The 27905-nt window shown below is 41.4% G+C and overlaps 1 protein-coding gene across 3 annotated transcripts; it reads left to right on the plus strand.

Moving 5' to 3' along the window:
• Window positions 1–321: 321 nt before the first annotated feature.
• tasora (transcription activation suppressor a) lies at window positions 322–27792 on the plus strand. 3 transcript variants are annotated; one of them, XM_026167369.2, is made up of 28 exons: window positions 322–1624; window positions 3699–3844; window positions 5471–5563; window positions 5864–5936; window positions 6456–6547; window positions 7525–7656; window positions 8983–9113; window positions 9392–9423; window positions 9582–9687; window positions 10376–10479; window positions 10698–10801; window positions 11453–11525; window positions 12260–12334; window positions 12638–12834; window positions 12918–13196; window positions 14665–14848; window positions 15170–15298; window positions 15457–15611; window positions 16994–17174; window positions 17529–18017; window positions 19045–20435; window positions 20806–20928; window positions 22445–22604; window positions 22795–22903; window positions 23971–24149; window positions 24552–24710; window positions 24910–25693; window positions 25999–27792. In XM_026167369.2, exons 1-28 carry the CDS (start codon window positions 1357–1359, stop codon window positions 26498–26500), a joined length of 6450 nt encoding a protein of 2149 aa, XP_026023154.1. In that variant the 5' UTR covers window positions 322–1356; the 3' UTR covers window positions 26501–27792. The 3 variants fall into 3 exon arrangements, with proteins under 3 accessions (XP_026023154.1, XP_026023155.1, XP_026023153.1); XM_026167370.2 differs by having other exon boundaries at window positions 323–1624; window positions 19042–20435; window positions 24552–24701; XM_026167368.2 differs by having other exon boundaries at window positions 521–1624; window positions 19042–20435.
• The last annotated feature ends 113 nt before the right edge of the window (window positions 27793–27905 follow it).

A 27905-nucleotide genomic window follows, 5' to 3' on the forward strand; every position in this document is an offset into this window, starting at 1 on the left:
TTTAAAAATGTAATAAGCTTTGCCCCTGCACAGAGTGGATAGTGAAACAAATGGAAGCATCATAATGACATTATTTCATATTTATTACTTCCCCCTCCTCATTGCTTTATTATTGTAGCTCTAGTAATAAATAATAATGTAAGGATTCTGGATCAGCACAGTGATGCCCATAGTACAGTATTCTGAAGAAGGTCTAAAATGTCACTGTGTGTGCGTGCATGTGTTTGTTTTATGTATATGGATTTTTTTAAAATTATTACTCTCATGATATAACATTGTCCAGACATGCCTGGTAAGGACATGAGGAGGAAACAGTAGGAGCTGTGTGAGGCTACTAAAGGCAGTGCTATAACATTTTTCTGTCATTTTATTATAGATTAAGTGCAAGAGTTGTTAGGTGTGGATAATTAGATTATAGTTTATTGCAATAGCAAGTTGTGCCTTGTTCTCAGATAGACAGCAAGTGGAGAGTGATATATGAAATGATGGGATGGAAGGAAGAAGAGAAGCAAAGAGTGATTCACAGGCAGAGCCTAATTTATTTCTCACAGTTTTTTGTTGCCTTATGGTTCCAAGCGCTGTCACCAATCTTTGCATTTTGTTATTATGTCATGATACTTGTTTAATCAGCTACCATCTCTCCTATGGACTTTTTAATGTCTACAGTCTCAGATCAACACAGCCCTGCCCTCCAGCACTATCAGCAGCAGGAGCAGCAGAAACCCCTCAACAGCAACATTGTACCCATCAGGTAAAACATAGGCTACGTTTGCTTTGCATTGTCGCCACCTCACAACAGTGATATAGTATGATGCGATCCCATATTAGATTCTTGATGAATGAATGTGTGTTGTTGTTATTCAGCCTGGTTCAATGTGCCCCTTTTTAACTTTGAGCACCCGCCCCTTTAAACGTCTCTGCACGGCCCTGCTGCTCGGCTTCTTATTTTCCCTTTCAGTGGCCCTTTATACCACCATTTTGTGCTACACCGTGGAAAAACATCGTGGGAACTGTCGCAGTTTTAGGCTCGGGGCTTTGTCCTCCCTGAACCCTGACATGCTTTATTTTACAGTTTATTTACCCATCGCTGTTCTGCGTCCACTGAAACCGTAATGAAACTGTGGGGATGGGGTTCGTTTTCCAGAAGATGGCAGCATTGAGATAACCAGGTGCAGCTAAATCTCAGTGAAGAAGATCTGCGCCCACAGGAAGCATGGTGCGGGTTGAGTGCTGCTCCGACTCCCTCCGCTGCGGGATTAGGAGGTAACAGCGGTGTCATCGCGGGACTGTAGCAGAGACGAGGTGCCGGAGTGACGGTTGAGGAGAGACTATTCCGTTACGTCCAAAATACATACAATGGACGACAGCAGCCTGCCCCGGAGGGAAGCAGGTCGTTCGAGGAGGGTGTCTGCTGCTGCGGAGCTTGGAGCTAATGTTAGCCTGCAAGATGGCGAGGTGATCGACCTAACCCCTTCCAGAGAAAGTCAGCCTGGAGCGGACAGACCGGGCGCTGCTGGCGGGAGGATGGAGAGGAGGAACTCGGCACCTCACATAGTCCATAAGAGGCATATGCCCAAGGAGCCCTACAAGTTCCACATACCGAAGAAAACTGAGGAAAAGAAAGGTGGGCCATTGTGTCTGTATATTAGTAAAATTACACCATAGCATTCAGGACTTCTCTGTGCTAATTTGTTTAGATTTGTTTTTTACACCTGAAACACTGCCCTGAACCTGAGTTAGCAACGGGGAAGTTCCATTATCGGACGTGCGAGTATCAATTCGAAAACGTTGTTTTCTCTTCTTACATCGCACAACATGACGGTTGTGTCCACAAATGTGTATTTCATATGTCCAGCCCTACTGTCACCATCAGTTTTGCGTGTATCAAACTCCGTACAAGCTCCAGTGTGTTTGAGTACACGGTTAGGCTTAGTGAGGGATGCTAGGAGTTAGCGTCACCAGCCAGTTAACATTAATTACATGCTTGTAAGTGCAACAGGTGTTTATTTTTCACTTTATAGATGATTTTAGGCTGTTTGTGAGTGAAAGTAAATATCCACGCATTCATGTACGAAATTATAAGCTGCATTTTCCCCTTTATGTTGACATTAGCTTCTGCTAACGAGGGTTAGCTAAAGCGAGGTAACCGCCTCCTTGTTTACATTCCAGTTATAAGTGTCCAAGTGCTCACATGTACTTTGCGCTTTCTGCTCTTGTGTTTATGGCTACTGTCATCGTGTCGACCCTAAAATGGGATCTTGAGGACATTTTTTGGCGCTTTTTACAGAGTCTACTATAAGATTAAGGCTAAAAGTTAAATGAGCTTTGAGATAAGGTTTGGTGTTGTGCTTTTTAGGGATTGTTGGTAGGTCAGAAAGATGTAAGCCTGAGACCATGGTAATTTATTTTTGCCTTGATTAGCACCAAACCAACACAATAATTTTGGCCCGGGAGCCAGTTTTAAAGGATGTCATTGCATATATATCCCCCATGTACTCCATGCAACTCCCTATCCTATCCTATCCTGTCCTACTCAAACTGTTATGTTCCTTGGTACCTTCCAAGCAGTCTTTCCAAGCCTAATAGACCACTCCTACTGAAAAAGCCTCCTTTAGTTCAAGAGAAATCTTAGTTATTTTCTTTTTCCTCCTTTGAATGCATCATTTAACAAACATAGTTAATAACCACCATGCTGATGATTATAGGGTTTTTTGAAGCAGTAAATTCAAAGATAGTCAGGCTATGCTGACATCTTCTTTATGTATTATAGCTGTCTGAGACCACAATTTGAAACTACCACCACATCTTTTTGGCTTGTGTTTGAATATTTTGTCTCAACCCCGGTGTTGTAGCTGTGGAACGGACAAATATGTTGTGGGTTACTGGGGGCATTAGCTCTTTTTGTTAAATCACACATTAGTGTTTGATGCTCCAGCTGAGCCCTCTCCACTCCGAGGGAGGCAGCTGCTACAGGTTTTTCCTGTTCTCCTGAGAATCTGGCTAAAAAAAGAAAAAAAACAGCACCTGTCCTGTTGTAATTAAGCCAGTCTGTCAAATATTTCTGTGGGCCTCCTTATGAGGAGCCTTTGTGCTCAAAGCGACATAAAGGGTGGGGCATATTGGTGGCTTTATTTCAAATTTTACAATTTTGTCTGATATACGTGAACAGCAGGGTTACTGACAAGAGCAGTAATATTCTGTACAAGCTCAAGTTAAAGTCCTGTTATTTGACTTGAGTTTATGGTCCTTCTAGAGGCAAGTGTCAGTGATGACCAGGACTGACCAGGGAAACTGAAGATACGGTTGAAAGAGCTCCCCCTCAGCTCGTTATATGCCTGTTACACATACACAAAGCAAGGCATCAAGTTCAGTTACCTGCAAACTAGGGGTGTCATGATATCAGCTTTTCATGGAATTAATATTGTGGCCCATTGCTTACTAAATCTGGCCCCTTATCTCTTCCTCTGTGGACACCCCAAAAGAAGTTACATCATCAATTACTTGTCCAGTGGAAGAAAATGTTATGTTGAACAGAGAACACTGCAAACAGCCAAACACACCTGTTTCTTGCTATGAAATAATGAAGACAGTGTAAAGGTATATATGTAAATTATAAAGGTAAAATGGATTCATCATTCTGAGGGATTATTTGTGAAAGTGGTTTTTATTGGCTCTAATCTCTCCGGTCTTTCTTGCAGCTCTGTTCCAGTATGTCTCCACTGAGTCCAGAGAGTATGAAGACATGATGACTATCCTGACCTCCAGCTACATCGACACTAACTCTGCTGGATGCTTTACGTACTCCATACCTCGGCTTGTCTACAGTGAGCTGCTGGAGAAAGAGGTGAGAGATAAACAAGTCAGAGTCGTGAATTCATTAAACAACTAAATGGGAGGGAGGGGGAAATCAAGATCACCGTGGGTTACATGCAGGGACTACTTTACTTGCAGGTTGTGACCACACGTCTTTGCTTGGATGGTCTGGTCAAGTGGTTTTGTAACAGTTTACTTTGTGGGCAACACAGATGATAGTACTAAAAACAAAGAAAAACATTGTCTCACCTTTCTTTCCATATAAAGAAGTTTAACTATGCGTTTAATGCTTGATATATCTTAAGACAAATAACCGCAATGTAAATCTTACTTTTATAATGCAGAAAAACTGCCTGGAATATAAAATAAAAACCAGAAATCTTTTTAGTCAAAGAAAATGTCTTTTTTAATGCAAACCGCCTCTTAAAAAAATCAAATTCTGTAGTAAATATATAAAAAAAAAAGGGAATTTGTATGTTATTTTAAGGAATGCTGACAGTAGACAGCAGCTCATTTTATGCCCCTTAATGGTTCATCATTTACTTACAGGCTGTAGTTGATGTCTTTGTCAGTAAGAACATTATAAAACAAACACAAGATTTAACATTCTCCAAAGCTGTGCTGTGGGTTGGATTGGACGATTTGGTGTGTTGATTTTGGTTTCAGGGCCTTATGTTGAAACCGCTGGTGTACTCTGACTATTCATTTTCTAGATCAAAGTATCACAAAACCACTCTGCTGTCTTTTTTTTTTTTTTTTTTAACACCTTGCTTGGGTAGATAACTTCCTTTCCATGAGAGAGTAAAGAGCAGTCATAAGCAAGCTTCAGCTGGTAGTTGGTGACGTAACTTCTTATGGGGCGTCCACACAGGAAGAGAACAGGGGCCAGATTTAGTAAGCAATGCAAATTAATGTGATGCCACAAAAATTATGCCAGTATTACTTAGCTGTAGATCCTGTTAACACATCTGTCAGTTAGGGAGGTGAATGAACAGACATTGTCACAGTACAGTAAGCAGTATAACTGATTCGATTTTAGGAAGAAAAAAAAAGTAATTTTAATCCTGAATTCTGAAATCATATATTTCAATATTAAAGGAAGTAAAAGGAGATGTTAAAGGAGATTTAACCTCGACAAGCTAATATAGTTAGCTTAGTTAAAACAGAATCAGTTCTTATTTAGTGTATTCTGCTCTGTGTATTTGTCTTGCACGATCACGCAAAATAGATTGTTCATCTTTAAAAAAAAAATAAATAAATTCCTGGTCAAATAAATAAAAGAAATTAAATAGAAATATCGGGATTGGGGTACCATGGACATGTGCAAGTGTCAGTGCAGTGCTCAGGAAATGAACAAATCAATATTTCACTCAATAAAAACTACTGTTTATTTACACTGAAATGAGCTGAACACATGTGAATGTATTGCCTGTATTTGCATGGTAGAGCAGCTATTTCAGAGGCCATGTTTGTGTTGTGAGAAAATTTAGGTCTTGGAGTAAGAATTATGAATTGGATAGGTTTGTCATTAGGAAAAGCTGTTTAGAGAGATGATATTGTTTGTTTAGTGATCATTGTACTGATCGTTTTTGTGTGTGTTTGTGTTTATGATTGATCACATTATTTGTGTGTGTGTGTGTGTGTGTGTGTTTTTAAGTTTGTGGAAAAAAGGAAGGAGATGAAGGCAGAGGGGAGGACCGATAAGGAGCTGGAGGAGTGCTACTGTTTCCTGTTGACAGACACTCAAAAGGTAGGAGTGACACCGAGCTATTGGTTCAGTTAACAGTGGTTTTGTTTGTTTTGGCCTTTATCCAGAGACATAGTCAATTTACATAGTTGATTTACTTAAGGGAAGTATGTATTTCTTAGAAGATTTCTTTTTAAGAAATTAAGTTTACAGGGAAAAGACACTGCTTGTAGTTGTTCCTAGAAAACTGAATGACTGTGTTTTCTCTGTAAAATAACTGGGATCATGCCAATAAACCATGTCCTTTAAGACTGAGCTTTCATTATATCTGTGATCTAACTTGTGTTTTGTTTATTGTTTTAGCTTCCCCTGCTCTGTGAGAAGGGACTGTTTGTGGGTCAAAGCTGGATCACAGTGTTGGGAAACCCCAGTAAAGGTAATAGTGCACAAATGATCTACATATTGAGTTATTGTATGCTAAAAGGAGAAGTCACAACAAGCTGATATTGAATTTATTTTTTTGAATCAGCTTTCCAGTAAATATACAGTTGTGCCTTGACTTATGAGTTTAATTCGTTCTGTGACGGAGCTTAAAACTCAAACTACTCGTATGCCAAATCAATTTTCTCCATTGAGATAAATGAAATGCCATTAATCCGTTCCAGGCCCTCAAAAACGCCGCCTCCGGATGGTTGGAAAAGCAAAGTTTTGCAAAATAAATGTAAGAACAACACTAATAACCGCATAAGGTGAACGAGTGAAACACGACATGCTCGGCAGATGTTGCTCTAAATTTCAGCTCTAAACTCAAAATTGTACAAGAGACTGGGCGTATCTCGAAAAACTTGTTAGTTGGGGCACTCTTAAGTCAAGGTACCACTTTAAAAAAAATTCTATAAGTAGTAATTTTATCACTTTGTGTGTGTGTGACATATGTGTCTGCATATGTTCTTAGGAGTGTATCTGTCAAGGTACTCAGACCTGCTGCAGATGAGTTCCTTAACACCAGGAACTACGGGGGAGATTGTCATCTTCAAAGTGATGAAGGTAAGTTACAGGGTTCATATGTGCGTGGAAAAGCTGAGAATGGTCAAGGAATTTTACAAACCTCTAAAAATGTTGGAAAGTTCAATAAATCCACAAAGTCTAGGAAAAGTCATGGACTTATGTTTCACAAGTACTTCTGTAATAGAGTATTTGGGATTCAGGTAAAAAAAAGATCTGTATTGGTCAAATAATTGTATTTTATGAAAAATCTATCACTTTACTCAGCTCCATGTTATTCTCTGTTTAGACCCCAGCACGAGCTGAAGCCTGCACTTTGAGGACAATTGCACAAATACTAAAATAATGCTTCATTAATGTCTTGCTGCATTTATAAAAGCACAAAGTAAGAGCAGAGAAAAGCAAGGACATGAGACATGCAAATTGTTGATTTTGTAGAAGGGATAGTCATCGTCATTAGTCATCATTTGAATATTCAAAATATTAAAAAAAAAACCCTCAAGCAATTCTAGCTGCTATTTTTAAAGTACATAGTTTTTCTTTCATTGACCAACACTTAGTAGGATATAATAGAAAAGTGCAGTATTGAGTCACTGATGTAAGTCAAGAACAGAGTTTGTGAGGCAAGCTTTCTTGTAATTATCGATTTGATTGCTTATTTTATGTTTCTTTGTGTTTTATTTATTGCTGAGTTGTTGTGACTGTGGATATGTCATTTGTTAGATGGCTCACTCTGTAGATATTTAAATTATATATAGGTTAAACATCACAAAACTATTTTGACAACCACCAAACAGCTAAAACAGCAAATGAAAGCAGGTAAACGGAATCCGCAAAAAGACGTAAATACAAAGCGCAGATCCGACGCATTAGAATCTGTGAGCCCTGACGGCGTGTACGTGTCGTCGGGTGAGAAAGCCGGCAGCACACTGATTCTGATAAATCTTTGTTGTTAAACTCAATACGTAGTGGTAGAAATGATTGTAATCTGCAGTGGAATTCTTTGTTTGGCGTTTTAGGGAAAAGTCAAGAGCATCTATGAAAACATGAAAAACCTTCTAGATCCAACGCCTCGCTTTGACAGCCATATCTCCAAGAACGCCAGCAAAGTCACCTCGCTGAACTCATACCGCGCATTTGAACTCACACAGGTAAATACACTCAAACACAGAGGGGAAAAAAAAAAAACTGAGAAATGGACAACTTACTCTGGGACAAACATAATGTCCCACACATTTTACACACATTTTATCTGTTCAACACAGAAAATTGTTTCAGTGCTTTGAGATGTTTTATAGTCAACAGGAGTCTTTCAGTTGGTTCTGGCGGTGTTATTGGGGTCCGGTTTGTGTTTGGCAGGAATTGAATGTCTGAATTTAACTTTAAAAACAATATCCAGAGAGGATTGTGTGGAAATGACTCAGCTGTTGAAAAAGCAGACCTAAAATTACACGTCTGTCAATATGTATTTTTTGTTTTAAATTGAACAAAATGACATGAAAAATATCTTTCAGCTTCAGATGGTTTATTCGCTAAAACAGGTTTTCTAGTTAAAATGTTTTTGTTTGATGATCAAATTTTTAGTTTCCATATTTGTACTAGGACTGACCTGAAAAATAAATTTTCCATGGTTGGGTTAGGGCTCATATTTAATGTGTGTGTGAATTTCATTTCATGGGTCAGTGTTGTCTGAAATGGAACAGGCTGGCTGTACACTCACACAAATAACAGTTGCAGCATTTGACTCTGATTGTTGTGATTGCCACCTCATTTTGTCAAAAACTTGTCCCATCCATGCACCCATCCATCTGTTTTGGGTGGATCATTGCCAACATGTCTGCACTACCTCTGGATACCTAAGCCCTTTGCACACTGATATAAATGTGCTACCAAAATCTCACTCAAGACGCTGAAGCCACCTCAACTTGCTCCTTTCATCATGGAGAAGCAGCCACAGTATGCTGAGCAGCTACCGAAGGAGCATAGAGAGGTGCTCCGTTTGGAGAAGGAGGCTCATCTGGTGTGTCTGTGATCCCATTTTGGCCCTCTTTCGAATTTTGTCTTTCTTTGTCTTTGCCTGGAAAATAAAAATCAGTTCTATCTGCTGATGAGGATATGTTGTCAGCGCTAATGGTGACATCGTGATCAGTGCATATGACTTATCCTACTTTTACTAGCTGGAATTAATTTGACAGCACCTCTTTTTCTACTCTGAGCCAAGATGGTGACCACTAATCATTATCATTCAAATTATTTTTCAGGTGTTTGTAGTGAGATTCATTTAGTTTGTTCATACTTGTTGTGAATCTACTTGTAGGCAGTGCAAGTATAGACACAGCATGTGTAAATGTGAAAAAGTACTGACATATGCAATCACGTCTGGTTATTGAAGAGGAAAATAAGCGTTTGGGAACCTTGTGAGTCTTTTAAAGAAGCAATGACTGCTTTAAACAAAACCGTTTTCTTGATTATTCCAGCAATACTTCTACGAGTATTCATTCGACGAGCTGCGACAGCGACCTCGCCAGGTGTGCCCGTACGCTGTGGTCTCCTTCCAGCTTAAAGGAAAAGACTCTCCTCTTCCCAGTGCACCTGTAGCACCCATCAGGTATGTGAAACATGTAAATTGATGCTATTCTAGCGAGATGACACCTAAAGAGAGTGTTCGCAGGTTTCCAGGAAAAAGCAGCCAGAGCAGCTTCAGTAATTAACTTTAGAAATGGAGTCTTTTAATGAATGTGCTCTTGTTTTGTTTTTTTTATATTTTATTCCATAAAAGTCTGACGGACATTTTAGACATGGAGGAATCAACAATGGTTCTGAGTTTTAACCTCTATCTCTGTGCCAAAACTGACATGAAGTTTGTAATTTGTGTTTGGTGGGCAGGTCGAACAGTCAGTCAGCAGAGGGGAGTAAAGGTGAGCACTGGTCCCTGTTTTTTGTCGATGTAATCACACCTGAATGTGAAAGGTCACCTACACTGCTTGGATATAAAATAGGAAGCTCTGTGTTTTTTGTTTTTTTTTTCTTTTCAGTCTTGCTCTGGTGCTGATGAGGTTTTATTTTTCTCCCACAGAGCATGCTCAGTTCACAGTGTGGACTGGAGACCTGGTGAAAGGCGACCGAGTGCTCTTTCAGATCTCGCTCTGTTCCCTGTCTCCTCCCTTCCTACCCCACAAACTGTGAGTACTGAGCTGACCTTTAGGCTGTTTAAAGCAGTGGTTCTCAAACTGTGGGTTATGGAGTTCCTGTAGGTGGGGTGTGGATGACCAGAAAAGACATTAGTTTGCTGACTTACTGACCAACATTTGTGACTCCTCTTTATCTTTAAAGATGGATTGAAATCTAAAGTGGGTTTTAGATAGACTTGAATGATATAATCAGCTACTTGTGATGTGAGTCTTCCATCCTGCACGTGAACTCCACCATCTTGGACCACAGCTAGCGAGAGTTGAGTTTGGTCTAGTGAAACATAAAATGTTAGCGTGGCTATGTCCGTGCGCCCCAGGGTGGCTGAGGCTACATTGTAGCTTGCCATCACCAGTGTGTGAATGTGTGTGTGAATGGGTGGATGACAGGTTGTGTAAAGCGCTTTGGGGTCCTTAGGGACTAGAAAAGCGCTATACAAATACAGGCCATTTATGTTGCAGATAGGCACGCTAACATTTAGGAGTATATTCGATTCCATAGATCCTCTATCTAAGCTGAATGAGAACCACCACATCAGCACCTTTAATGATCTGTAATCCCTCGCAGTATAATTTTTACTTTTACTTACTTCGAAAAAACTGCATGCACATTTAAACAAATGCATCCTTACCATTTTAAAATAATTCGCTCTGTGTCTGTCTCACCATGATCCTCCCTCAGACCAGAGAAGCTGGAAATTGGTCATTTGATGAGGCTCGACCAGGTGACCAACCTCCTCCCTGCCAGCCTGTTCTCCTATAACCTCTACAACAGCAGACAGGAGGGTAAGATCACATTAATCCTCTTAGTGATGCCACGTTACACACCAGAACTACAGTCACTTTAATGTTACATAAGATTCTAGTAATCACCCTTTCTGTAACAGCATTTTCACCCTCAGATATTGCCAAAAATCCTTTCTTAGTTATATTTTCAAAATGCATGTGCATTGAGCTTGAAAGAGGAAGTGGATGGGACTTATTTTATATTTTCTTTTTGGTAGTTGTGAAGAACGGCTATTACTGCAGTCTTCTGGAAGTGATGGACAGAAATCGGTCTAAAACCAGCGTGACGAGACTGCTGCATGAGCTGGAGATAAAGCGAGTGGTGGGTTCTGCTTGCTTTAATATCACAGAGGACTAGCAGATTCTCATGTACAGTGCATGGAAGCTATATATGGAAACTATATATCTGCCAGAGTCTTTATTTACCTACAGAGAAAAGCAGGTTGCCTTTATTTGAAACGGCCTCACATCAAAGGCAGCTATTTCACTTTGATATTGCAGGTGAATAGATTGTGAAGTTCTGAGCCATTATCAGCTGAAACTCTGTGATACAGTGATTTTTACTCTATTTTTGAACCTTTACTTGGTGTAAAATGTATGTTAGACAGCAGTTGAATATTCTTGAGTTATCTTGTTATGCTGGTAGGACAATGGTTTGTAATTAAGTGTCCCAGTAACTCATTTTTGACTTTCATTGTGATAAAACTACAAAAAGATTATAAGCAATGCAAAATGATAAGTGGATTTGTGGAAACATTATTTTATCTTAAGAAGTTGTTTGTTGTTGTGTTTTTTAGTTGTTTGGAGAATTATTTTCATGCTTTGCATCACTATTGGAGTCTCAGAGATACTAAAAATTGTAAATATGTCCCACAGACAGCAGCAGTTTGAACTAAGTGTAGCAAGGAAGACAAAAATAAAATGTGAAGAATGACAGGAAGTGTTGAGTACAAGTTGTCTGCTCTCTTTACAGGTTATAGTGACTCCGCTTATAGATAAAGGCTTTCTGTTCCTGTTGTCCAGTGTTCAGATGGCCACGCCCACAGGTAAGGCATGGGACTATGAGTTATACTGGTAAATTGTATGCAGGATAATATTTGGATAAAAATCAAGAGTAAAAATAAATAAATACGCATTTCTCACTATTCAGCGTTATCTTCTCATTCAAATCCAGGCAGTATCTAGCGCTAGAGAAGTCAGATCACTTCTCTGTCAGTCCCGTATTGACCCATTTCATGTTTGCTTCTGTAAATTGTTTTCTTTGCTAATTTCAAACTTGGGCAGATATCAGTTTTTATGTAAGACCGTTCCAGTCTTCATGTTTAGAGTTATTGCCAGCATGGGGTTTGAAGCACAAGCAGAAACATGCTCATTAATGTGTTTGATCCATCCCTCAGGCTGAGCATTCAACTTACTGTAACATCCTCTGATGGAGAGTGTGAATGAAATGTGTCTTGAGGCCATCTCACCTCTTCTAAATTGATAGTAAAATACTGGAGAATAACTTTGAAGGGGAGGGTGACCAAATATAAATCCTCTTTATTGGTGCTTTCAGCCCATTTCAGTGCCTTAAAGGCAGATTTGGCACAATCCAACCCATAGTAATTTTATTCTTGTTTGAAGTAGTTAACCTTAATTTTATCACTGCTGTGAGTTTTCTCTGCAAAGAAAATATTGGTAGATGTCAGTGAAATGTTCATGTACTATGTTTTTGCTGGTTGTATAATTAATTATGAATTTTCTATAATGAAAGTAATAGAGTGAGCTAATGTGTTTTCAGAGAGAGGAGAGAACTGGAAGAGGTGTCTTCAGGCATTGTTTGTTTTCCCAGAGACCAGAGATGTGTCCAAAACTGGTGAGTATCGCCGTAAATGAGGGGCATTCATTTATTGTAGTTGCCTTTTGGTACAAAGTAAAGTTTTATATTGAAAAGAAAATAACAGGAGCATTAATGGTGTCCCTGAAAACCAATTTTTGATGAGCTAAATTAAATTGAGTCATCATACAAGCATTTTTAGTGTAACCACAGTTCACAGGACACTGAGCCTAAGTGTTAATACTGATCATTGACTCTGCTGACAGGGTTAAACAGCTGAATCAACATTATTTTCAACCTAATGATGTTTTCCTTGTTTGTTTGTTTTTTTTTCCCATGTAGCACCGCACTCTGGCTTCTCTTCCCATGATGCCTCTGAGTCTCAGACATCTGGTGCTGCAGTAATGTCACGGCTAAGTCAGTTTATCCCAGCAATGCATCATGCCCTGCTCAAAGTTCGTGCCAACCCCCCTCCTGAGCTGTCTGCTGGTGTGGAGCGCCAGGCACGGGAATACCTCATTGGCCTGAAAGACGGCAAGGTACGACCCAAATCTCTTGAAACTGGCTCCTTCAAATATCCACTTCCCCTGGGGACTGTAACGTTTCTGTGTTTGCTCCCAAGGTTCGACAGTACCCAATGGGTGAGTACGATTCCCAGATGGATGACAAGGAAAAGTCAGTTGCTGCTCCCATACACCATCGGGTGAACTTGGAGGGTTACCTGCGCTCCTACCTGTACAGCCCCGCCTTCTACCTTCTATCAGCAGCTCGGGCCAGGCTGTTATTAGAGGCGCACTGTGGAATTGAGCAGCCGCATCAGGAAGCAAGAGCCAGGAAAAGAGACGCAACAGAGAAGGAAGCGACAGGAAATACTAGGCACGGGCAGACCAACACACAAAAGGTGAACAGTCACACAAAAAAACATAACGCAGCTTAGTAAGTCCACTTGTACTGGTCATGTCCATAAGTATTTGGACAGTGATACAGCTCTGTGCACCAATATTATTTATCTGAAAATTAAAGACTCAAGATGTTATTTTAATGGTATTGAAATTATTATATTGTAATTCAAGATGTTATTGAATTACGGACTTTCAGCCTTAATTCAAGGGGTTTAATAGAAATATTATTCAGTTTGCTTAAAAGTAATTCAGTTGTTTTTTGGGTTAAATGGCTACATTTGGTAGCAGTTTATGGGTGCTCTCAATATCCCCCTCCGGGCCAGAAAGCTCTGGGGAGAACTCTGGGTTAGATCAGTGTTGGAGACCTTCAGCAAGAACAACTTAAATGATCACAGTCTTTTATTTTAATGAAATCCTGTTTCAGCCTCTTCATTTTCCCTCTTCATTCTCTCTCTGCTTCCCTTTGTGGTGGATGCCCGGTAACAAGTTGATGGAAAATTATGGCAAATATATTTTTTTAAATATATATTTTTATATACTCATTGGTTTATTTCTCCTTGTTTCGTTCAGTTTCTTGAAGCAAACAAATAGGCATGTTGATTACATTGCGAATATTTACAAATATTACACTTTTCAAAATTCTACATGAAATCTTTAACTGTTTACCCCTTGAAATCCTGGAGTAACCCTTGAAGCTCTTTTCTGAGCTGAGTGGTTTCTGTTTATATTTCAGCCTGCTTATGGAACCAACTGACTGTGTTTGCATCAGAAGTTAGTGAGGGTGGTCTCTGCCTATGCTGCTACCCCTGGAAAAACCCAGAAACTATTCTAATGGTAGTCAAACCAAATCTTTATTGATCTATACTAAGAATACAGGCGAGGCATTGTTGTTAGAATGTATATTCCTAATATGCTCTGGCTATGAGTAGAGGCTCTAATTCACCTGCTGTTCAAATATCATATCAGGTAGCTTCAGATAGCAGCAGGCTCAGAGGGATAGGGAAGAATCAGAAATATGAATGAGGATTATTTAGATTTGTGAGTCATGTAAAGCTACTTCAGTAGAGTCCGGAAATAAAAATGCGGAGATTGAAATGTGCAAAATAATCCTGCGAAGCAAAATAGATTTCCTTGAGTCATTCACCTAAACTTAGACAAACAGAGCATACTTTTCACTTACTAGTGGTGAAACTGAGGGCTGAAAGACCCACAAACAAGCAGCAACTTATAGTAGTAAAGACCTGACAGGAAATCTCAAGGGAGGAAACTCAACTTGGTGGATTCAGATTTAAGACAGTTAAGTTGAAAGTCTGGTCAACACATTATGATGTCACATTTTCAGTTTCACAGTTGCATCTGAAATGAGAGCGAGAGACCCACAGTGGGTGGTTTACTGAGGTAAAGTGACAGAAATTGTTTTTGTCCTATGGGGTTGATGAACTCATACCAGTGATGCTTGTTGCTCAGATGCAGCAGCTGATCGACCTTGTTTTGACCTGCAAGAGGAATGCAGAAAATGAGGTGAAGAGGGAGGAAGGAGGGGGGCTCCAGGCTCCAGGGAGGAAGAGGAAGATGGAGCAGCAGGCGGCAGAGAGGGCTCTTAAATACCTGAAAGCATCCCAGGAACCCATAAGGCACAGCAAGATCCCAGGTGAGGAGATGGGAAAAGCATGTCTGCGTTTTTTGATATGACCTGATCCCAGGCTTCATGAAAATCAGCTTTCAGGTCCTCAAATGTAACCTCTAAAGTCATGAATGAACTTAGGTTTGACAGCAAATCCTCATGAGTGAGTCATATTTGTATATTCATGCAACATCAGGGGAAGCTCTTTTTCTTTCGATGATTCTTTTTTGTCAAATTTCCCTCTAAATTTTCTTAAGAACACCAAAGATTGTTTGCTTTTTTCATTTTGTTAACAAGCTCACAATCATTGACTGATGACATGTTTTCTCTTTGGATTTGCCTTCTAAGTTGAAGGAAACCAAGTGTCCTTGTCTCCTGTCTCCTTCACGTCTGTGATTGGCTCATTGGGTTTGAAGGATACTGATTTGAGAGAAGACGGATCTGAACTTGCCACCAAACTTCTGAGCCTGCTAACAAGTGAGCGGATACTCGGACAACATGCTGAAACTTTCCATTCTTCCTGCTCTTCTTTTGGCTCCTTTGTTTAACCAGAATCTTTTAACTCTGTTTCCTTCTGTTATGGAGCAGCTTGCTGCTTACATCTTATTTCAGTTGATTTTTCTGCTCATTTCCAGGCCTCGACCAGGCTGCCAGAGGAACGGCTAATCAGAGCCTTTATGAGGCACAAGAAGATGGGCTGAGGGGGTCGTATCCGTTTGATAAGCTGGCTACAAAACTAGGCCTGCCCACCAACTGTGACATTGATCTGAGAAAGCAGGATGAGCTGGAGGTATTTGATGTTTATGGTGTCTGTTCACAAAATTACTGTCTAGATCAGCGATGTCAAACATGCAGTCAGGCAGCCAGAACCTGTCTGCTGAAGGGTTCAATTCAGCCTACTGGACTACTTTGCAAAGTGCAATTCTCATTAAAGTGCACTTGTTAGTTTGTGGGTACCAGTGTTACACACATTTTTTACCTTCTGTTTCCTGGTAAATTTTTAGAGATGCATTGCAAGGGTTTTCTTTTACTTGTTTTGTTGTTGTTTTTTAGTTTACAGTGAATAAAGCGAATACTGGACTGCAGAACAAAAAGCCTATTAAAACCTGAAGCATATCACAGCTGTGATACTGTTGTGGTTTCCTGTCAAGAGCTTTTAAGGGTCGTTTATAAAATGATCTCAGTGGTTTTTAGAGTGTTCTTAGCATCTTAAGACCAACAAGAGATAAGGAAGATGATACCAGTGCAATCACATAGGTTGTTATGTATTATTTCAATGTATTAGTCATCTTCTTGCCTGCTTTCTACCGGGTGTCCTTCAGAACAGCTTAATTCTTCATGGAATCGATTCAACAAGGTGCTGGAAACATTCCTCAGCGATTTTGTCCACATTGACATCCACAAAGTGAATTTCCTATTCCAACACTTTACAAAAATGGTCCATTGAATCTGGTGACTATGGAGGCCATTTGAATAGAGATGTCATGTTCAGGAAAGGAGTTTTAGATGATTTGAGCTTTATGACATGGTGTGTTATCCTGCTGGAACCAGCCATCAGCAGATTGGTTGTCTGAGGTCATACAGGGATGGACATGGTCAGCAGCAATACTCAGGAAGGCGGTTACCAACGTTTAAACAATGCTCAGTCACTCCTGAGAGTCACAAAGTGTGCCAAGAGCTATCCTCCATGCAGTTACACCAGTGATTCTTTCATGTTGTTTACACCAAATGTTGCAGCAGAAATCAAGAATTACTGGTTGGAAAATTGTTGTTATAAGGCTTCTCATCAGCAGCTCCCAACACTGATCTGTTGTTTTAGGCACCCAGGTGGAAAAAGTCTGACTCACCGAACCTAACAGACGGCTTTATCAAAGTTATTTAATGTTTACACTTAAATAATGAAAGTAAGCAGCTGGAAATTAGCATTACCTATCCCTCTTATGAATATTAGTATAATTATCTTTTAATATTTTATCCCCAAACCAATGTTGTATTATTGTCTTATAAATATATAAGTACTTGCATATTTACCTGCTACAAAGCTGCTTCTATTTGTATTACTTCTAAATAAAGCTCCCACTCTGGATAAGCTTCTTCCGGAAAGTGTCATAAAACAAAACCATTTGAAATCAAACAGGTGAGATTACAAAGTGTGTTTTCCTGTGTTTGTAGGAGCAGACGGCAGGTAGCGTCAGTAGTTTGGAGGGATTCAGTCCCAGCTCGCACAGCGGGGAGATGAATCACCACGGAGCAGCAGCTCGAGGAGGAAGAAGAGAGTTGGGGAAAAAAATGGAGTTTGATGAAGATGACGATGAGGAATATGAGATCCCGTGGGTCCTCATCCCCATAACAGGTGTGTCTGTCTGCTCAGTCAGACATCTGTACTCTAAAACAGACCGTGTGCATTTTACAATAATTAAAAAAAAACAATCAGCAGTCATACCACACATTTAAATACTGTAGATTTTAATATGAAGAGTAAATTAAAGTCAGAATAAAACTCAAAAAACAAAAAAATGTATGAACAATAAAAAGATAAGGGGCCACGTTGTTTACTAACATCCATCATAGGAATAAAGGTTTTTGTGCTAAAACCGTGTCCAGGTACAGTTAGGATGAATACAGCAGCCTGTAGTTTAGATTGCAGATCACAGAGTTGGAGAACTAATCAGACTGAAAACTAAATGTTGGTGTTTTCCGTCTGCAGGTCTGAATTCAGAGAGGTACGCCCTGGGAGACAGGAACATCCCTCACGATCCTCGTTTCCTGCACCTCACCATGGCTACAAGCATCACCACAACAACCAACCCTCCCAGGCAGAGCCCCACCTTGTCTCCTGAGCCCAGATCTCCTCCCTCCCCCTCCCTGTGCCCATCCCCTGAGGCCAGCCTGCCTCCATCCCCCTCCCAGTGCCCCTCACCTGACCCCAGTCCTCCTCCTTCACCCTCGCAATGTCCTTCTCCAGATCCCAGTCCCCCACCTTCCCCGTCTCAGTGCCCATCTCCAGAGCCCAGCCCTCCCCAATCTCCCACACAGTGCCCATCTCCTCAGCCCAGTTCCCCACCTTCTCCTTCCCTGGAGGCCAGCCCTCCGCCCCACACATTCTCCCAGCCTAATGAGCTCAGCCTACTTAATAAGAACCACAAAAGTGCTAACGAGGAGTTGTTAACCTCCATGGCCTCCAGGGAGTTTGCAGGTAACATCACGCAACCTGAGAGCATCTTGCTTAATGTATCAGTGAATTCTGGACTTTAATGCCACCTGCAGTTTTGATCGCCAACTGCAAATTTAAAAATTAATACAAGTTTATTTTTCCATTTTATGTTGCACCTTTAAACTCTGGGTTATCGGTTGTGTAAATCATTGTGACTGATTTATTTATTTATTTAACAGCTTTAATATATTTGAGGAAGCTATGAAAAATTTACTATTTTTGCAGTATGAAGTACGATTTTATTTTTACCCGTGTTTCTGAGCACTTCTGACATTTAAAATTCCAGATCTGAACAGGAACCTGAGCATTTCAGATGTGTTAAAGGCTTCAGATACCTACTGCAAACTAAAGACAAAGTCCCTCTCACAGTCTGCGATCCATACCGTTCATTTAAAATATGACTATTATAGGCTACTGATGCGCCTGCTCTCAAAAGGTATTAAGACAGAAAAAAGGATCTAGAATAGTGTGTAATTACATCCTACATCAAACTGATGCATTCTTAACTCTAAACTTATATTTAATATATCAGAAATACATAGGAGCGGGCGCCAGTTTGTGGAAGCTGCCATGTTCCCCTGCCCCTGAACTTATGGCTAACTGCGTTTTACATATGTGGCTAAGTGTGCAGGAGATGAGCCTTGTTAGTAGAGACCTATTCCCTGAGTATTTCCATGTATTTATTTATTTATTTTCATTTATTAATTCAAACATTGATATTTAGTGTTCCTGTATTGATTTTAACGACTTGTAACGCAGAAAAATTTCATAGTATGAAGATGACAGTTTGTAAGTGTAAGGTGAGACTTTTTTTTTTTAAACTTTATTATATTTTACATCAGCAGTCGACTGATGTATAGTGCCAGTGCAATCACACGATCCTCATTGGTTCTACCGTACTCCTGTAATCCTTCCCTCTTGTAATATATGCTTGTTTTTAAATGGGCTGACCTTCGTGTACAGTTAATAGAATTTGTCTCCAGTCTAACACTGTCTTCTCCTGCAGCAGCATCCAGTGACAAAGGGGAGAAACCTCAGGGTAAAGAAAAGAAGACTGAAGAGCCATGTGTTTCTGCAGCCATCCGTCCATCTATTCCTCCATCTCCAGAGAGAAGGATCTCGTCACCATCCACTGAGCGAGTGAAGGAAGCAACAGAAAGAGGAATGGTTAAAGTGAAAGAAGAAGCGGTAGAAGCTTTGGTGAAGGAAAAAGAAAGTCAGGCAGGTGAAAAGGTGCAGAAACGAGAGATAAAAGCGACTGATGATCATGAACAAGATTTGGAGATCCAAGAGATGGATTGTAAAAAGGGAAATGTGAAGGAGCTGGTAGGTGGTTCTCCCTCCTCAGCCTCTGCTTGCACAGATATTAACAGCATTGTGGACAGACATCTTGGTGACTTCTCCTCTGAGATTCAGCTGCTCCTGCAGGAGGAGAGCACCCACTATAACTTACCTCAGTATCCTCACTCGACTTTAATCACAGCAACACCTACACCACAACACACAATGTCCTACGCCTCCGTGTCTCAGTTTTCACAGTATGTGTCCTTCTACAACCCCTGCCCTTCCGTGCAGGACTACGTGGACTCACTAAAGGACGGCATTAACAGCATGATAACAGAGTTTGATGATGGCTGGCGAGAGCGCAAGCCCGAACTCAGTGGGACTAACCCTGACTCCACTTTAGCGAATACAGTCAGTGCTTTTGTGGCCAGCGTTCGAGCAGCTAATACTACAGGCAGAGATGACGAGGGGTCTGCTTCCTGTGATGAGTGGACAGCTGCTGACTCTGGCACCACAGTCAGTCAAAGCCTAGCGCTCTCCAGAGGAAATGAAGCGTGGCTGCCAGACAGCACAACCTACAGGAATCCCACAAGTTCTCATGTTTCTTTATCAATTCCTACCCCCTCATCTGGTTTGATCTATGAGCCTGCAAACACTTCTGTCCTCTGCCCTCCACCTAGCACATCACCACATTCCCAGTGGACACCGCAGCAGAATGAAACTGTAGAAATCAGCAGGACAATCACTCAAGATGTCAGCCAAACACAGGAAAACAGCACCACGAGGACTGTGCTATGTACTGCTGCTGCTGACAGTGGGGGTGTTCTTCCAGCTAAAAACATTGTTGTGACTCTGCCGGGGCTAGGCGGCACTTCTGACCCTTTGGGAGAAGCTTCCAATCCCTCTAAACCGGCATCCAGCCCGAGCTCTGTACCTGTCGCCAAGCCCAGTGTGGGGACCGCACCCCCTGCCACAGACCTGAGCTCCCTGATCAGCCAGTTGCAGCCAGATGTGTTCAACAGCCTGGTGGAGATCATCAAAGAAGTCAAGAAAAACTCCCTGCAGTTCTACATCCACTGCACTGAACCAGGAGACAAGGTCACCAAAGATATAAAGGTAGCCTCATGGGCAGCTCAGTTCACACTACACGAAGAGCCAAAGGAAAGTCCCCAGAATGTTTTTTTATTTTTATTTTTTAACTGTTTTTAAATTTGGATTTCCTTTACTTATTTATAAATAAACAGCTTGACTACTTTGACAAGATGATCTCAAGAAAATCGCAAATAGAGACTGTTTAACATGTCAAATATGAAAGAGGTAGTGCCAGTTATATTAATGCTAAAGGAGCTAAACACAAAGCTGTTGCTGCTGCTGCGTACGATGAGTTGACCAATTTTCTTTGTTGGTATAAATGTGTATAATCTCTGGTTAAAGTGAAGAGTTATTTTATTTGTGTTTATGTTTTGTGTGTGACGTTATGTTGTAGGAACTCCTGCTGAAGCAGGGTAACGTGGAGCAGAATCCGATCACCTTTCTGAGCCAAGAAGACCCTGACAACAGGCTCCTGGTCATCATTAAGAACAAGGACATAGCTGGACATGTACACAAGGTAGTTAACAGCTGTAAAGTCTTGACGGACTCTGCTTTAATCCACACGTTTTGTCTGATGATGACTGCGCCGGTTGTGGTTAAGTGGAGCTTACTGTAGTGTACTGTAGACATCAGCTGTTTTCACTCAAGCTCTCCAGGCCTCGTTTTTTTTTAAGACACCAGGCACTGCTGCATGTGAGTGAACCTGCAGCTTCTTAGTACAGTGCAAATAAAGGGTCTAGTAGTCCCGTGCAGTAAGAAGTCTCATGTGTCCTACCTCCTACGCAGAATATTTCCAGCAGTGTCAACATGTTTGAAGCGCAAGTGGTTTGGGCTGTGAGTTTACCTTTAAGGGAATGGGATTATATTTTATGTACTGATTTTGTCATCTTTGTTCTTTCTAAATGTACTTTAAGAAGTTTGTAGTGCAGTAAGGGTAACATGACACGACACAAACATTAAAAAAGGGTATTGATTTGTAAATAATTGGACATGAGTAACTTAAGCTTATTATATAATATTATACTACTGTATATTTCAAATGACCTCAGCAGCTCTTTCTCTAAAGATGTAATGCATTCTGGGGTCAGCTTAAAAGAAAGGCATATGTGAAATGTAAACCTGAGGTCAGAGTTCAAATGTGATCTTTGGATGCAAACTATAATCCCAGAGTTTTAAAAATAAGTTTAACGTTATTTGACCTTGCAGAGGTCAAATGTAATGTTGTTGCTCACTAGCTGTATAAAGTTTCTGTGAGATTTGTCCATTTGTGTAGCTCTTCATTATTAACCTTTATTTAACCAGGAGTTAACAGACCTGTACAAGCACCCCTTTGATCACACAGAACCAGAATCAGTTTTTATTGAGCAGGTTGTGTACACATAGAAGGTAGTAGGGCTCCGATTATTTCTTTGCTGTTTGCACAATACTGACAACGTGACATCAACATGACACAATAACGACATGTATACCAGATTTATGTGCAAAAGTGCCGAGTCCAACCCTGTTGGAATAAATTTTGGAATATATATATGTATGTGTATATATATGTATATGTACTTTTATACTGCAAAGTAGAAGGAGTAAAACCAATGCAGAGGCTCGTGTGATCACGCTGGCATTATGCATCAATTATGTGCTGACTTGATGGCCTGGACAGGAAAGACCAGCGCACTTAGAGCTTAAATGCTCTAACACAACACTTGTGTGCACTTTTAAATGTAACACTGCAAACAAACAATGTCTGTTGTGATTTCTGCCTTCTCTGTGGCAGGCGCTAACTATAGGACAAAGATTAGTACAAATACCAATGACAGGTTTTCCACATATTTTTGATTTTAATATGTATGTGCAGTATGCTGCAGAGGTTCCTGCAGTACTTAGCTGTCAGCGGCTGCACTTTTTATGTGCCACTGCTGTGAGGAATTGAGTTTTTCATGCTTGACCGATGTTTTGCTGTAGATATTGAGTCATGAGAAGCCCACATTGAAAACACACATACAGCAGCTTTGTTTATGTGTTTGTGTTGCTGTCAGATCCCAGGGCTGGTGTCTCTGAAGCGACACTCCGCTGTGGTGTTTGTGGGAATCGATACGCTGGATGACATCAGGAACAACAGCTACAATGAGCTGTTTGTAGCCGGAGGCTGCATCGTATCAGACGAGCTGGTCCTCAGTCCAGACTGCATCACTCACGGTAGGTCAGAGAATCAGAAAGCAGCCATGTAAATGTATGTATGTAAATGTAGTGGGAAAAAATCACATCTACACATGGAGAAAATTTTGTTTTTCACAAAGATAAAAACAGATTTTATCTTTTCTGTCAATCAAAACAAATGCATTACTTATATAACTGGAGTGTTAATTAATGAAATGCTTTTCTACAGAACGACTGGCGGCACTGCTGATGTTCCTGGAACAGCACAGTTCTCTAGAGAATGTTTGGAGGTGGAAGATTCACTGCAAAACGCACAAAAAATTAAAAGAACAAGCCAGGTAGTAGATCTGCTTCTCACTGTGTAATGAACAGCCTTTAGCCATTTTAGAAACTATAGGTGTCACATTTCAAAACAAGTTTCTTTTAAATTAGTTTAGGCTTTACAGATTAACTGCTATATAATTCTAGCAGGATATATAAACTTTTACTTTAAAAACTTTAAAGGAATTAAAAGAATACATGTGAAACTAACCTTAACTGTAAACAGGTCATTGGTGACCTTGTGGATAAAATGTCACACTATTCAGTATTCCAAGCTGGAATACATTCTGACTGGAGAGGTGTGGTTGAATGGTAACAAAATACATAGTATAATGAGATTAAAACAGCTTTATAAAAGTGCACATGTGCTTTAACACATTATAAGAACTATACAATAATTTAACTATACACTTAATTTAAATATATAAATATAAATACACAGTACAGTACTGGTACAGTATAGTACAGAGACAGACAGGCAGAGAATTGATGAGTTGAGTATGGTGATAGCTTTGGGGAAGAAGCTATTCCTGAGTCTGTTTGTTCTGGCCCGTATGGATCTGAAGCGCCTGCCAGAGGGCAGTAGGTTGAAAAGATGGTAGCCGGGGTGGGTAGTGTCCTTCAAGATGTTTCTGGCCCTGCTGAGACAACGGGAGTGTTAGATGGCAGACGAGGGCAGGGGACAGCCGATGATTTTTTTGTGCTGTATCTACCACCCTCTGCAGTCCCTTCTTGTCTTCCTCCGTGCAGCTGGTGTGCCACACTGTCACTGCATAGGTCAGCAGGCTGTCGATGGTGGATCTGTAGAAGGTCACCAGCAGCAGGGCGTTTAGTTGCTTCTTCCTGAGCACCCTTAGGAAGTGTAGCTACTGTTGGGTCTTCTTGATTAGGGGCGTGGTGTTAGCTGACCAGGAGAGGTCTGCAGAGTTTTGGACGTCAAGGAATTTGAAGGACTCCACTCGCTCTACACGTTCTCCGTTTATGTGCAGGGGGGCAGCTCTGTTCCAACAGTAAGATGTTTGAAGAAGCATCTACATCCTCCTGCTGGCTGAACGTGGATGATTTGTGTATGTTTGATCATCAGATTCAGGAGAGAAGCAGCCAGCCTGCTGGATTTGCTGTCAGCTTATCAGAAGCGGCAGATCGTGGAGTTCCTCCCTTATCATCACTGCGACATGATGAACCGTCAGTCGCCTGACCTGGACTGTCTAATCGAACTGCAGGGACGATACACGCAGTACCGACACACGATCTTCCTCACAGGTACGTATATGTGAGCAGGCGTGACTCTCAGGGCACCTGATTAATACTGGTGACTGGTTACCTGATTGCAAACTAAACCCAACTGAACTGCATAAGCTTTTACTTTTTGCCTTTCCTATTTCACTTGACTTAAAACCATAGGAGCGGTGTGCCTGAAGTGCATTTATAGGATGATAAATTCCACCAATAAACATTTGATCATTTGATTGGTCGGGTGGTTAATCAAATTTTCATGTTGTTCATGATTTTGGCTTCAATTAGTTATGAATGACAAATCTTCATGTTCTGTGCACAGTATGACTGCATGTGCAGCGGCTCAGCTGACTGTTAAGTTAATATGTCATGTGATTAACATGAGAAAATAATCTCATCATTCTTTTTTTAAATTTTTTTTTTATTCAGAGCATCATAATGAGAAGTTCACGGCCTACTCCAGCGGGGGCATCATTGTTGCCAATATCGATGAAATTCTGCACAACTTCTCCCAAATAGTTGGTTGTCATGACATCAAGGCAAAGCAGCCAATCATAGATGACATGTTGTCTCCCAAAGGTGCCAAAGGTTTGAAATGTCTGCTCTACCATCTCTCCATCTTTTCTGTTTCTCCTACTTTACTCCTATACTGACACTCCTTCTCTCCTTCCGTCTCCTTCTCTTCAGAGTCATGTTTTAAAGTCATGTTTTAGAGATAACATGCATTCATTTAACTTTAAATGCAGCCCTGTCATCCATTCTGATGGGAGTACTCCTCTCTCCTCAGGTGTCGGGGGTCAGCTGAGTCATAGTGACTGTGTCTCGGGTCCTGAATGCTCCCTGTCCATCTTTCCAGAGCACAACCACTCGCTCTCCTCTATCACCCAACCACAGCAGCTTCCACAGCCCAGCTCCGGCTTCCCAACCTCTGTCCCTCACCCCTCTGACCAGCTCGTCCCTGACGCCTCCTGTAAGGACGGGGTCCCTCGCCACTCAGACGCTGACTGTGAGGTTCTTCGACAGGCCATCTTACAACTGCGGGCAGAGCGTCAGGCGCAGCTGCAACAGCTTCAGCAGCAGCAGCAGCAGTTGGAGTCCCAGGCAGAGTTGAGCATTAACCCTGTGAAAGGCTTCCTACACAGTCCCTCCTCTCCTTTGGGTCAGGGAGGTCCTCCTGACGCAGTACAGCTTACTCCAGGCAGGAAAGCCGTGGCAGCCACACTGGACTCAATTCACTCGGTACTGCAGCCAGAGCTGAGAAGCAGGAGAGAGGACAAGGTGGAGCCTGGTACAGAGGGATGGAGGAGAGGAGGAAGTGCAGGGAGAGAGGCTGAAGATCAGAGAGGCAGCACTCCAGTGCGAGTGGTGGGCTCACAGGCAGGAAACCAGGCTACTGGCAATAATGGCACGCCAGCCTTTCCGAGCAATCAGAACGCAGCTGTAGTGACAGCGTTGAGCAATCAGACACACAGCGAAGCAGATCAACATGGAGAGCCTGCGTTTTCCAAAGCAGACGAAAGTAGTGCACCGCCCTGCACCACCTGTCCAGCAGAGGGCGAGGACAGAACAAGGTAACATAACACGCTGGTTTGAGTCCTGCTCTTTTTTTACAGGCCAGTTTGTAATATGACTGCAATATTAACACTGTTCGAGTATTCATATAAAATACAAACAGAATTTTTCGACTTACCTTTAGAGCCGCAAGTGGCCCTTAGTGCAACTGCACTTTCTGGCACTTCTGTGTACACTTCATTTTGTGGCCCAGAGGTTTCCATGTGATGCTGACATGCATCCATAAAAGCTGTGCTGATTTCAGTTTTCAACCTCTGACAGTCCGGTTCCTGCTCAGTCTCTTCTTCTGCTTCTCTTTCTGTAGTGAAACAAAAGCCAGCTATGAACAGCCAATAACAGAAGAGGCAGCACCACCGGGCAACAGTGAGGTACCTGGAAACATCACCTCGGTCACAAACCACGAGAGTGTCTCACATCCTGCTCTGCCCCAACTACAAATCCAGCACCCTCAGCAACATGTGAGCGAGCAGCAGCAGGGTGCTACACACCTGCAGTACCAACCGCCCAGCCAGCGGGGCATTGGTCTCCTTCACCCCCACCTACCTCGAGTCCACAGACAGCCTTTTCACCGGGCCCCCATGCTGGGGCCCCTGAATGCCCTGGGAGGAATCAGGGGCCTCCTGGGGCAGCCACCCCTGTGGCCTGGAGGTTTAGGCCCTGTAGGTGCTGTCCCGCTGGTCTGGGGTTTCCAGCAGGCAGCTATGGACTTCACGGGTCCTTCACTGCTGGGAGGGTACCACAGCCCTGCAGGTCCGGGCGGCTTCAGGTACAGAGGGGGGCAGCGAGGAGGCTTTAATGGGACGTAGACAACCAGCAGATTAAACTATGACCCCAGAAAACTAACAGCCTGGAGTCTGAACAGGCCAAACTCTGACAGGTGTCCACGCTCTGTTTCCAACAACAAAACAAAAAAGATCATCGTTTTAGCCAGGTTATTGCACCACAAAAAAAATTCATGTTGTTTGTGGTTCAAAAGTGGAGTAGAGTAGAGTCTTAAAGTATGCAAGCTTCAGATGGTTTGTATAGTCTGCTTCTGATCCTGAATCATCCCAGGAGGTCAAAGAATCTGCATGTTTCTGTCAGTCAGGGCTCATCACCTCTTTTTATGTGCAAGACCGTGTCTTGAAAATGCCGCACACTAATTTTATATCAGTGCTGCAGGTCTTTGTACAGTATTCAAACTTATAAACACAAACTTTTTCAACCTGTACTCCTGCAGGGCTGTTCTTAAACCCCAGGAGATATGTGAATGTGTGAATCAGCAATAAGTTGTTTTCTTTTAAATCAAGTTTCTGATGTTTTTCATTTAAAACATCAAAAATGTGAAAATGTTATTTCTCACATAAAAATATTGACTGTCAAGCCCTCCTGTAGTTGTTTTATGCACCTAAGAGTGACTGAAATGTCTGAAGACATTTGTCTCTGATGGCTGGCAGTCTGAGATCAGATCAAAAAATGTTGTCCTCAACTATTTTCTGTCTCTTACTGAAGTTCTGCAGCCTCCAAAAACCTCAAAGCACCAAATATGTATGTCTGTTTGAAAAACACTGAAAGATGAAGCCCTTTCTCAGTTTTTGGACATGATCGAGAGATAAAAACAAGCACAGCAATTGGTGTACCTCAGTCACAGAAGAATTCAGTACTGATGTGGATACAGGGCAGGTTCTGACTGAATGAAGGGTCTCATTTAAATCAGTATCATCTGGACCTTAAGTGTGACTCTTATTACTCTGAGTGGTAGTCCCATTTTCCCAGATTCCCTGAACGCACCAGTTTCACACTCTGGGAACGTTTAATAAGTAAAGTTTTTGTTTTGTTGTGAAGATGTTTTGTTTTTGTGGAAAATGGCACTGCAGAGTAACCTGTACCGGAGGCTGACAAACAGACTGCCTCATACCTGTGGACGATGTTTATATCCTGTAAAAAAGTTTAGTTTGTACAGAGTGTTTTGGTTGTTACACTCTGAGCTGTTTGTGTTAAATTTTATGTAGGGAGAGACTCTGGAATGGACCGGTTTTAACTTAAAGCATTTTTTATGTTTTCTTTTTTTTTTTTATATCAGATTTTTTTGTATTAAAATAATAAACGTTATATAAAACTTTTGTGCTCTGAATGCAGTTCTAACAGTCGGCATTAATGTTGAGGTTTTCCAAAGTTTCTGACTGATATCTTTTTCCCTTTCCTCTTGCACGGTGCTGCTGTGGCGCTCTT

The sequence above is a fragment of the Astatotilapia calliptera genome, chromosome 5 (genome assembly GCF_964374335.1).
Source record: "Astatotilapia calliptera chromosome 5, fAstCal68.1, whole genome shotgun sequence".
NCBI lineage: Eukaryota > Metazoa > Chordata > Actinopteri > Cichliformes > Cichlidae > Astatotilapia > Astatotilapia calliptera.